Source organism: Lobosporangium transversale (assembly GCF_002105155.1).
Source record: "Lobosporangium transversale strain NRRL 3116 chromosome Unknown BCR41scaffold_3, whole genome shotgun sequence".
Lineage (NCBI taxonomy): Eukaryota > Fungi > Mortierellomycota > Mortierellomycetes > Mortierellales > Mortierellaceae > Lobosporangium > Lobosporangium transversale.
The window spans coordinates 221734-233589 of NW_019028981.1; the positions used below are offsets into that span (position 1 = coordinate 221734).

An 11856-nucleotide genomic window follows, 5' to 3' on the forward strand; every position below is an offset into this window, starting at 1 on the left:
AAATGTACTTTAATCATTATGTTACTAATCACAATGTTTTTTTTTTTTTTTTTTTTTTTTTGTAGCTCGACTTCTCACGCTCTTTCCTCACAGACTCATACTTCTCAGTCGCACAGAATCTGTGACACCCATCCCCCATGCATTCTGATGGATCTTGAGCCCTTGTAGTACACTCGCGTCCTTGTTCTTCTTGCCTCCTGGTGCATGGAACCCTCGGAAGGTGTAGCCTGCAAATGCGAGCTTCTTACGCATATCCAACAACCGTCTCCCTTCATTCTTATTGCCCAAAAGCGGATCCCGTATCACCCGTTCCTCTCCTTCTGGTGCCGCCATTGGGTTATCATCCACCATCTCATCAAAATATCTAGTATCTGCTGGGTCCTTCAGCGCAGGCCTAAATGGTGGAGTCTGTGATCGGAGATTTGCCCAGTCAATGTCTTTGAACCAAGGATGAGCCTTAATCTCGGATGCATCTCCGAGACCTTGGCTGTTGAGACTCTGATGCAAGAGTTGCTGTTGTTGCATCAAGTGAGGTGATACAGTTGACCAGCGTTTGGTGGCGTTATTATTGACTGGAGGTGATCGGCCTAATCGGAATTCCTTCTCACAGATTAATTTTTCAATCAGATCCTGCACCTCACGTGAAACCTTGGGCTTGGCTGGAAAGCGTAGAGTTTGACGCCAATTAATGATCTTAAGGCGCGTCGTGTGCCGTGATTTGGATATGAATGGAGGATATCCGTACAACATTTCGAACATGATAACCTTTTGAAGGAAAAAAAAATAAATAAATAAAAAGATAATAGGCAGCTTGTCAGATCGAAGTTTCTTAGAGTTAAATGTAGATAAAACTAACATTTACATGGTTTCATGATATACAAATAAATAAATAAAATAAAATAAAATAAAAAAGCCAAGATGAACTTACTCCTAAACTCCACCAGTCACATCCACGGTCATAACCTGTGCCTCGAAGTACTTCAGGAGCCATATAATTATTTGTGCCTACAACTGAGAAAGCCATCTTCTTCCTGTTGCGATCACGCCAAGTTAAGATGCTTTGGTTAGGTGGTGGGCGACCTATTGACTGTGCATACTGATCGTCATCCAGATTCCATGCAACGGCGGCTTTGGTATTATTGTTTGGTTTCTTGCGTGATCTAAGAGTGTCAGTGTTCTCAATATCGATACCAGTCTTTCGGAGCAGAGCCCGTCTCTGAGACTCATAATAGGCTGTGTCATGTGCCCAGTGGAAATCTGTCGCGAGTCCAAAGTCGGATAGCTTGATGTGTCCCTCTTTATTGAATAAAAAGTTGTCGGGCTAATTGAGAAAAAAAAGGGGGTGTAAAAAGAGGGGGTCAGCACGTGTGTAGGAAAATGACGTATAATTTTTCTCTTTTTTTTTTACCTTGATATCTCGATGAATGTATCCCAATTTGTGAGCCTCTTCAATGCAAAGAACCATTTCTGCAACATAAAACTTTGCAAAGTCTTCTTCAAAGATATCTTTCTCGATCAATAAATTTAGCAAGTCACCTCCAGACATGTATTCCATCACCAAGTAAAGATGGTCTGCGTCTTGGAACGAATAAATCAGCTTGACAATCCAAACTGCAGACTCTGAGGCCGCTGTCATGAGATCTCGCTCTGCTCGGACATGTCCCTCTTGACCCTTCTTGAGCATATCAGCCTTGCGCATGACCTTCATTGCAAAGTACAGGCCTGTGTCCTTCTCCTGAACTAACTTGACGACTCCAAAAGCACCATGACCAATTGTCTTTAATATCAAGAACGAATTGACAGAAATCTTCTCACGCATCAGCCGCATGTACTCGGTCTCATTTGCCAGCCACTCCTGTCGCTTCAACGCCTTTTCTGCCTCTGAGATCCCCATCGACTCGAGTTGTCGTTCTAGTTGCAGACGACGCCGTGAACGACTCGAGGGGTTAGTCAATAAACGATGGTAATAACTCTCAAAAAAGATTTTGGTCGAAGATGATTGTTCCACAGTGGCCAAAGAGGGTACAGTGGATCGTTCGATTTCATCAAAATTGCCTGGATGCTTTACATAGGCTTCGGATTCATCATTTTCAGCAATAATGAAGGTTGCATATGAGGCATCGCGCTGATGATGACCGCCACTACCACTGCCATTAATATCTGCTTCTGCGTTGATAAGTTTCGTATAAAAGGCAGGACCCTTGAGGGTTTCCGGAGGGGTAGTAAATGTGGCAGAATCTTCTTGTTTCACAAGGTCAAACTTGAGCTGCGAGACTTTTGGAGGAACTCGAAGAGGAAGAAACAAAACAAGAGAAGTGCCCAACGAGCACTTTCACGTTAGATAGGTGAATAGATAAAACCTTTCTTCTTTGGTTTATTCATTCATGACAAAAAATTTTTTATTTCTATTTTTTGGTCAGAGCCAATATTTATACACTTATTCACTTGCTTACCAGGTAATTTTCCAGCACTGGGATTTCGGATCCACTCCTTGAAGATCAACTCTGCTTCAGCTTCGGTTTCTGTGTGGATCAAATGCTCAAAGTTCTTGGGTTCTGAAATCATATTCTTGGAGATACGCTTTTTTGTAGTCGGTGTAAACGTGAAAGTTTTACCTATTTTTTTTTTTTATTTTTTTTATTTTTATGTTAGCCACAAGGGGGAAACGAACTATAAAAAAGAAAAAAGCGACTTTCACGCAACTCGACACTCACGCACATGCTCCCTTTCCCCCCCTCTTTTCACTTCTTTGTCTTGCTCTCTTCTCTATTCTTCCAGGTACTTTCATAAAAATGATATCATATAATACATTACAATAAGGACTCACCATTTTCTAAGAGGGCCAGAACATGGCTTGCAAACGTGCCGAAATTGATTTGTGACGGTTGCTGTTGCTGTTGACGCGGTGGGCTTCGCGCTGGTGGCGATTGAGGGTATCCAGCCGCCATTGCCATTTTTTATTGTCTTCTTATTCGTCTTCGTGTTCAAGGATAAGGAGATAAAGGAATAAAGGGCTTATATTGATATTGCTGGTGCAATGACGATACGTTAATTAATAATATTTATAAAAAAAATAAATAAAAAAAAAAAAAAATGACGAGGGAGAACGCTCACGCAGGTGTAAATATGGGTGTAATGTGTATATCAAAGTAAAAGCGAAGCGTGAATGAAGGACTTGGATAGGTCTGTCAATAAATGGAGATAAAAGTGGTGGCTACGGTGATGCGGGTGTAAAGGAAAGGAGGGATTTGGAGGAAGCATGCAAAATGCTTTCAAATAGAAACGTTGAAGGCTGCGGCTGAAGGAGTAATATGACGAGCAAATAAAAAAATAAGGAAAGGAAGAAAGAGAAAAAAGGTGAGGAAAAGAAGGAAGGGATGAAAAATGAGAGGGGAGGCGATGAACTTTCAAAAAAATGTCTTTGCTTGACATCCCAGTCTGCAGTGTAATGCATTGCGCTGCGTGGTATTGTAGTACCTGAATGTTTTACAACACACACCCTCCGAATACAATAGACGCTCGAATGACAGCAGCATCGCCCTCCGCCAACATGGGCGCTTTGACTTATCTCACTCGTCAACGCACATAAAAAAGGGGCAAGGGATCCCCCGGACTTTTCACTCCTATTGAAGATGCATGGGCAGGAGCATGGTATGATCATCAATAGTGTTATTTAATAATCGAATATTGATACTTTACCAGCAGTCAACAGTTGTTTACATAAATTTTTTACAATATGCACTATAGGCAATTGAATGGCTCAGGAATAGGGGTAAAAAAAGGAGTAAAGGGAACTCTCTTTTTTTTTTTGCGTTTGTCCCTGAAAACAACGAATACAGCACATTGCATACCTCATGGTTTACATCTGCTTCGCCGTGTGGGTTACAGTCGAACGACCTCTCATCATACGTAGAACACTTGTCCAAGTGCATCACTTACTGCAACTCGAACTTTGGGATAGGGCCTCAATCCAATCTTATTACCTGTCGCTGGTAGCCATCGCGCTGATAGGACATGACGCTTTGATCCAAGTCGAATCTATTGTCGAAAGCTGGATGGCAACTTTTTTTTTTTTTTTTTTTTTGGCTATATTCTTGATAGAAACTACAACCAACATGCCTGCTCTTTATTAGGGCTATTATTCTATCACTAACCTATGTTTCCACTTAAAAAAAAGACATGAATTCGCTAGTAAGAGATAGAGCATGCTCATTTGTTGTTACTATCGGCCATTATCATTGTCTGTATGTGATATACACACTTGTCCTGGTGACCTCCATGGCCCCCCTTTTCCTACTGCTCTTCTTTCAGAGGTGGCTCTCGACTGTCTCTATTTGTCAGCATTACTTTGAATCCTAAACGCAGCGAAAAAAAAATAATTTCCCGCCTTTTTTATCCACTGCTTTCATTTCAAGAAAACAGTAAATCCAACAGTAATGCTTTAACCCTGGTTAGACCTGATCTCTCTCTCTTTTTTTGTATGTGTGTTGAATGGTGATAAAAAACAAAAGGAAGTGATAGGTCTGCTGATCCCTCTCCATCAACCGATTAATTCGTTTACCCATCTATCCATTTATCCTTCCTTTCATTCACATATTCATATATAATTGTCCTTATTTCATAACTCAGTCATTATACTATTACTGTTTCTATTTATTATATATATATTATGATTTATTACTAATAGAGCCATAATTGTCACATTTTCATTCAATATCAAATGAAACAATTAATCCATCGTCCTGTATCCTATCCTCACCAGCCATATCAGACAACTTGACCCCGGACTGTTCTGCTATCGAGCGCAATTGTGTTTCTGAAATGAATTTAATATCGACTCGACGGGAATGAATTTTGTCTTCCTTGGGTAAACGAATAGGCCCTCGAATTGAGCGTGCTGGGACGGTTGCATGGATAACATCCATGAGTCGCTGAAATACTGCATTCAATGTGGCCGTGCTTTGTGACCGAATTGTAATGGAGAAGTCTGCTTTTGCTACGCTTAATGATGTCTCGTGGTTGCTGTTCACTTCTTTTGGTGTTGCGTCTGTTGTTACTCCTGTTGTTGTTACTGTTGGACTAGCAGTAATGGATTTCGTTCCTTCTGTCATGATATTTTCTTTTTCAGATGACAAATTCCTTTTACTTTTTTTTTTAATTTCTTCTTTGATGTTTATTACTTTTGAAGTTAATGAGTAAGGCATGCAAGAATGTTCCTGTAGCCATTTATCACCTGATCTTGGCACAGCACTTTATAAGACAACAAATTTGGTGGCAAGATTATCGTGGCTTTTTACTACAATAAACAACCTTTTTCTTTTTTTTTTTGCCCTGAACATAGCGGGAGATATACAACTCACCTCGATAGCGGAAGGCAACATCGTTAACTTTGACGAACAGTAGGCAATGGCAACAGTAGGAAGCTCATCAGGGAACTTTGTCTTTATGTTGACTCACTCGATCAGATCATCTTATGCAATCAAGACACCATGTCGCAGCCTGATCTCCTCACAACCACTCTCTCATACCGCCTATAATACAACTACCCAATGTAGCCAAAATCATGGTTTCCACACAAAAGCTTTTCTCAAGGGCAAAAAACATTTTGGACTAAATCTCTCTCTCCCACTATCATCCAAATACTCATCCTCATCCTCACCCTCACCAACTTCGTTACCTTTATCCACTACAACATGTTCATATCCCAGATCTACTTTCTGTCCAACATTTCCGGCGACGGTAGTAATACCTAGAAATTGTCAACACCAATACAGGGTCTTCAGCAGTAGTAGTGGAGCAAATGGTATCAATAGTAATAGGAAAAAGGGTCAAGATTCTGATCCCAGTAAAATTTATGCATCGTTTTCTGCAGGAGGCTCAGGATTTGATGCACCTAAAATTCTGACATCAACGCCACCATCAAAAACATCAACATTAGCATCAGCATCACCAGCAGCAGCACCATTACCATCACCGCCAGCATCATCATCAGAGGCAGGTTCTGATACCACCAAATCCTCATCGGTTACAATCTCAGCAAGAGTATGGGATGTTATCAAGGATGATTCCTCAAATGTGGAGAACAGTCAGTCTAACATTCAATCGAACCTAAAAAAACTGGAAGCCATCACAAGAGGTGAGTTGGAGGCAGCTTGCTTTTCTTGTCTAGTTTCTCTCCCTCATTATTTCAGTAGAATAAAAAGAAAAAAAAAAAAAAAAAAAAAAAAGAGGAAGAACGCGAAATTTCATAGATTGATGACTGATCAACTTCTTATTGATATCTTGTCTTTCTCTCTCTCTTTTTTTTCTTTTTCTATTCTCTTGCTTTCTTTTTTTCTTGGGAATAAAAACAGTAACAAAAAAGAAACAAGCCTATTCCCCTTATCTACTTATTACACACCTTCCCTCTACAGTCATGCCAGATGATATTAAACGCATGGCAGTTGCAGAAAACACGATTGCAGATATTATTTACCATCGTAATATGTTTATGGAGTTTCAGAACCGAGTGACTGTCGTATTCCGCTCTGCTACAGACGCTGTTGAATTCATTACACAAAAATATGGCAAGTTTCTCTGTGGGCATAAACTTAATATGACGATGGTAAGCCCCTTTTCTTATTAGAATATGACATTACCATTGCAAAGATACTAAAATGGAAACCTTTTTGTTATTTTGTGTAAAAACTATGTGGCCATGTACTCGTGACGATGATACAATTAATAGCTTGACCCATATAACCCAAAGGATAAACACTATATTCCTCCACAACTTCCAACACAACCACTTTCAGGCCAGTTAGTCCTCGTATCAGGTCTGCCGGCTGCAACGCGACCTGACAACCTACGAACAGAGTTCCGCCGGTTTCATCTGATGGATACTACAGAGGCAGCACTCATCCCTGTACCCTCTAAACGGATGGCATCCACATGCCAGTATCTGGTCCGACTCTCTAGCCGGTCAGAAGCTTACCGATTTGTGAGGACATACCATAATACACATTTTCAGTTCAAGGAATTTAGAAGACGATGCCTCCTCCGTGCCACTGTCATTTATTGATATTTCTGTGTATATTATGTGTTATCTAGATCACAAAGACAAGTGAAATTAAAAATAAAATTAAAAGTAAAATTAAAAATAAAATTAAAAAATAGAAAACCAAAAAAAAAAAAAAAAAAAAAAAATAGATAGGCACGATGAGGAATAGGAGGTTAGAGATGAATGGTATATGGGCTCTTAAACAACATGGGACATGCGAAAAGATATAAAGAAACATAGAAAGAATAATTGATTCCATTAATGTGATAATGTGTATAAACAATAAGATATGGAGGGGCTAGGGAATCAAGAATTTATTTTTCTCCATGACTTGAAAGAAAAATAAAATAAAATAAAAAATAAATATAATACGTATAAAAAAAGGGTGAAATAAAAAATGAAGGGGGTGTCATGCTACAACACTATATCGCGTCATTTCAAGTTTTGATTCGAACAAGAGACAGAGAGAGAAAAAAGGAATGTAATCGAATCTGAACAGGAGAACCAAGAAGGAGAGCTTTAAAATAAGTAACTCGACCTAATAATAACAGTTGCTCATGGGCTAAGCGTATAGATAATAATAAAGGGGGGGGACTTTTTTTTTTTTTTTTTTTTTTTTTTCGAGGTTGAGACGGATATTACTTTTTGTTATTTTTTATGAGCCTATGTTCTACGATTGGGAACGCGTATTAGGAAAGGGAAACAATGTTTACGTTGCTGCATGGAAGCTGATCTTTAAACAATATTCCATCATTCGTTCAATTCTGTCACACATGGTGTATGGGGTGTACGGAAAAAAAAAAAGAAAAAAAAAGAGAGAGAGAGAGATATAAAAACATAACCTCATTGCTTGTTGTTTGGCCTCTTTTTCTTTTATTTTCTTTTTCTCAACTTGGATCAAATCCTTAGCATCAAACTTGACTTTGGACCTTCCTTCTTCCCTCAGTCTAACAAGAAAAAAAGAAGACCCCACTATCTTTATCACCTCACACTCCTGCTTTATTTCATTCCCACACGAGTATTACTCCCTAATCATGAAGATTACTACCACTTCTCTCGTTGTTGCCGCCGGATTGGCAACATTTGTGAACGCAGACCTGCTTCAGGTAAAAAAAAAAAAAAAAAAAAAAAAAAGTAGACAGTATCTTTTTTCTTATTAGCATCATGATATTAACCTTATAATTTCAATATTCAATCATCTTTGCTGTGCGTTCTTGATCTCTACTTCCTCTTCCAGATCAACAACCCGACTGCAGGAACGGTCTGGACAGCAGGTGTGCCCAATTTCGTGAGCTGGAGCGGTAACTGTGCTTCGATGGGTGGAGCTGCTAAGAACGTGACCGTGATCTTAAACACTGGCCCTTCGGAAGCGGTTCGATATGTGGCCACGCTTGGTAGCTTGGACTGTTCAGGAACGATTACTCGTACGGATTTAACGGTACCCTTGGATATTCCTTCAGGTTCTTACTCCATCGTGGTCCGGACTGATCCCCAGTTGAGCTACACGAACATATTCAAAATTAATAACCCTTCCAGTCCTGAAGAGGCAGATCCTGGGGTTAATGTCGCTAGTGCCGATGCTACTGCTGCAGGTGACAGCACTCCTTCGCATCCCGAAAATTCGACAAAGAATATTGCTACAGGAGGCAAGACAAACGCTGGTGCTTTCATGTTAATGAGCTTGAGCGCACTTGCTACTGCAACTTGTCATTTTTTGATGTAGAGAGTGAAGAGAGTAAAAAAAAAATGGACAGGAGATGCAAGATAAAGATATAAGATATAAGTTTTGACTTTAACCCTAATATAATAAATAATATCCCTTAACTAAAATGATTTATTATTTCATGCTGAATTTGCTCAGCTCTTGAAGCTGACATTCCTCCGTTGGAAAGCTCTGCATTCTAGCCATTGTGCAAAATTGGAGAAAATTGAGCATTGGTCCCTGCATCGCCACACACATGGCACATTGTCCAACGTCCCTGTCTTCTAAGGCCAATGGCTTCTTTTGTTTCCTTTCATTAGCATCCTCATTCCATTCACCACACCAACTCATCACACAGCAGCAGCAACGTATGCGACACTGCACACATACTATTACCGCCGTTTCTACTTTTCACTTTTTCTTACAACTAAAAAAAATAAATACATGGTATCTTTAGCGAAAACAAAGACTAAACGACCAGTCACTGACGATGATATGCAACGCGTCCTTCAAAAACCATTGCCCATTCTTCCTCTTGAAATCATCGAATATATCTTACTGCTTACAGGACAGGCATCTCTTCGTTTGGTAATTCCTTTAGTATGTCATGAATGGCGTATTATTGCCCATTCACTTCTCCAACGAACAGTTCGTCTCTCAGTCATCCATCTTTATCTTGAACTGATAACACGAAGTAAATCACAAGGCAAGAAATCAAAAACTCAACAACGACAACAACAACAACAGCAGGAGCGAAACCAGCTACTACAACGCCAAGAGATTAATTCTTCAACAGAACTTGCACTGAAGCAGCAGTTGACCCATAACCTGCGACTGGCCCATATTGTCGAATACAAAACAGGACTGATCCCCAATTTCTATATTAAGCGACTAGCAAAGCATCATGAAGAGATAGTTTGGTCCATCCTTGAGTATGCTTTGACCTCACTTTTCAACAATCACCCCAATGACATTAAGGTCCGTCAATTGATCCTTGGTATCGACCGGGATCCGTATATCTGGAGCCGTTTACAACCGCTGCTCAAGCTTGTAGGCTATAGACTCTTTAGCCTGTGGCTGTACAAAATCCCAGAGGACACTACTTTGTCGATCGTCTCGATCATAGAACTTTGTCCAAATCTTAAAATACTTTACGTTGCATCCCGGCCAAATGAGTCTGCTGATAGGGTATCCAAACTAGAAGAGACTAGCAAGTCTTCTTCTTTCAACTCGCAACGTTCTTGTCTTCTTCAATCAATCACATTCGACAGCATGGCTTTAACACAGACAGCTATAGAAGCACTAGTAGAGAAATGCCCAGACTTGACAGAACTTCGAATTGTGCGTTGTCGACCCTTAATCCCTAGAAGACCAGTAGTTTACAACACCCGTCCTCCCTTCGTCCCTCCAGTCCTTGAGAACTGTCCAGGCAACTTTTTATTCCATAAAGAGAAAAGGGAGCAGTTCTTTTGCCATCTGGCTCTGCATTGTCCAAAACTCACGAGCCTTCATATCTCTGAGGATCCAGGTGGGAGCCAGTATGAAGAATTGGCGCCAATAGGTCAATTCCCCTTAGTGGAGTCTTGGGGCTTTTCAACATTAATGTTAAAAATGCCATCCCTATCCTCCAGGGTGCTTCTGGACCTGCATCGGATAGAGAACCGACTGACGAGTGTTGAGATTATATTAGCCCGCCGTGGAAGTCAACAGCTGTGCGGGCATGATACCGGTCATTGGATTCATCAATTGCTCCACCAATGCCCCTTACTTGAGCATTTTAAGGCACCAGATGTAAACTTGCCTTTACATCCTTTCTATGTGACCAATGAGTTATCAATGAAGCCTCATCAGTGCAGTATTCCTGGTTCTGACAATGTTTCGCTTCCTATTGCTCGAAAGGTATGGGCATGTCGGAGACTCAAGACACTGCACATCATGGCACGAGATTCCTACAACTCAGGGATGACAGATCAGGTTGAACAAACCCTAGTCCTTTATGGCTATATCAGTCGGGTCTGTCCAAACCTTGAGGATCTATCCATCAAAAGGAACCATATGATGTCGCGCTTTCGGTTCCCTGTCAGTTTGTGTTTGTTATCTCGTCTGAAACGGTTGCGGAGGCTACAGTTTGTATGCCCTTGCGATCTACGTATACAAGACTTTGACTGGATTAAACAACATTATTACTATGACACGATGGAGCAAGAAAGATATAAACTAGCCCTAAAATTACAGGAACTTCGACAGCAATCTCGCTTCATCAGGTTTGTGAAGAGACAATGGGGTTTATCGCAGATTAAGAAGACCCCATTCGATATTAACAAAAGTACTAGTTTGGCAGAACAGAGTGTTGGAGTCTTTTCAGCAGAGGAAGAGGCCATTGCAGATAGAGAAGAGAATGGATATAGACAGGAAGGAGAAGAGGAGAGGGAGGAAGAGGGTAGGAGAGTGTTAATTGATGACGTGGACGTAACATATCTTGGTCTACGGCAGGATGTAATCAATTATTTCAAGTATCGACGTAACCATCGAGACGAACCTCTATGGCCAGACATGGAGACTGTCACTATTCGGTTTGCTGTTGAGCGTCGCGACCTATACGCTAATTTCAAAGCTTCTATGCAGCATTTCCGGCAAACAATCCATAAGCTTCGACCTGAAATCGAGGTCATCGTCGTTGCGACGAAATGGAACGATCTTACTCTATGAGAAGGAAAGGGAGAAGCAAGCCATACTCGTTTACTTTTAGCTGTAATACAAGATTGTAAAAAAATAACATAAAATAAAAATGCAATGTCTAGGATAATGTTATGAGAGAGAATTTTTTTTTTTTTTTTACGACTCTTCTGAAGGGTTTGCGCCTGGAGAACTTAGATGGTATCTGTTGAGGACCAAAATTTCATTCATGGCTTTTATGGTGGTTGTCTCTCGTACTGTGGTATCTACAAGATGCTTTTGATCGACCGTAATATGTTTAAAAAAATGCTGGAGTGATGTTTGAACACTGACACTGACATTGCTTACGAAGGCGACCAAGCTGTGTCCTCTAACAGCCGCATCTAGGAAAGTAACCTTTCCAATAATTTCATTTATTCCAGATTCTGTCACTATAGGT

At 40.4% G+C, this 11856-nt stretch overlaps 5 protein-coding genes across 5 annotated transcripts; 3 read left to right on the forward strand and 2 right to left on the reverse strand.

The window, feature by feature from the left end:
• Window positions 1-61: 61 nt before the first annotated feature.
• On the reverse strand, window positions 62-3088 carry BCR41DRAFT_331309 (kinase-like domain-containing protein). Its single transcript, XM_022021789.1, has 5 exons — window positions 2828-3088; window positions 2454-2615; window positions 1409-2274; window positions 929-1321; window positions 62-765 (listed from the first exon to the last, which is right to left on the reverse strand). Exons 1-5 carry the CDS (start codon window positions 2952-2954, stop codon window positions 88-90), a joined length of 2226 nt encoding a protein of 741 aa, XP_021885341.1. The 5' UTR covers window positions 2955-3088; the 3' UTR covers window positions 62-87.
• A 1569-nt stretch (window positions 3089-4657) lies between these two features.
• On the reverse strand, window positions 4658-5335 carry BCR41DRAFT_117628 (hypothetical protein). The gene has a single exon (XM_022019435.1). The coding sequence runs from the start codon at window positions 5202-5204 to the stop codon at window positions 4707-4709; it is 498 nt and encodes a 165-aa protein (XP_021885342.1). The 5' UTR covers window positions 5205-5335; the 3' UTR covers window positions 4658-4706.
• Window positions 5336-6415: 1080 nt separating this feature from the next.
• Window positions 6416-7060, forward strand: BCR41DRAFT_367251 (hypothetical protein; the record flags this gene model as incomplete). Its single annotated transcript, XM_022026285.1, has 2 exons — window positions 6416-6604; window positions 6728-7060. The coding sequence occupies 2 exons, from the start codon at window positions 6416-6418 to the stop codon at window positions 7058-7060; spliced, it is 522 nt and encodes a 173-aa protein (XP_021885343.1).
• A 1013-nt stretch (window positions 7061-8073) lies between these two features.
• BCR41DRAFT_367252 (hypothetical protein) lies at window positions 8074-8762 on the forward strand (the record flags this gene model as incomplete). The annotated part of the gene is made up of 2 exons (XM_022026286.1): window positions 8074-8145; window positions 8277-8762. 2 exons carry the CDS (start codon window positions 8074-8076, stop codon window positions 8760-8762), a joined length of 558 nt encoding a protein of 185 aa, XP_021885344.1.
• A 276-nt stretch (window positions 8763-9038) lies between these two features.
• On the forward strand, window positions 9039-11491 carry BCR41DRAFT_345644 (hypothetical protein). Its single transcript, XM_022022762.1, has one exon. It carries the CDS (start codon window positions 9186-9188, stop codon window positions 11448-11450), a length of 2265 nt encoding a protein of 754 aa, XP_021885345.1. The 5' UTR covers window positions 9039-9185; the 3' UTR covers window positions 11451-11491.
• The last annotated feature ends 365 nt before the right edge of the window (window positions 11492-11856 follow it).

Coding starts and splice junctions, on each gene's coding strand:
- BCR41DRAFT_331309 (XM_022021789.1), bottom strand. CDS start 2,954: ATGGCAATGGCGGCTGGATACCCTCAATCGCCACCAGCGCGAAGCCCA. Junction 1,322..1,408: donor ACATTCATCGAGATATCAAG/GTAAAAAAAAAA, acceptor TTTCTCAATTAG/CCCGACAACTTTTTATTCAA. Junction 766..928: donor GTGACTGGTGGAGTTTAGGA/GTAAGTTCATCT, acceptor TTCCTTCAAAAG/GTTATCATGTTCGAAATGTT.
- BCR41DRAFT_117628 (XM_022019435.1), bottom strand. CDS start 5,204: ATGCCTTACTCATTAACTTCAAAAGTAATAAACATCAAAGAAGAAATT.
- BCR41DRAFT_345644 (XM_022022762.1), top strand. CDS start 9,186: ATGGTATCTTTAGCGAAAACAAAGACTAAACGACCAGTCACTGACGAT.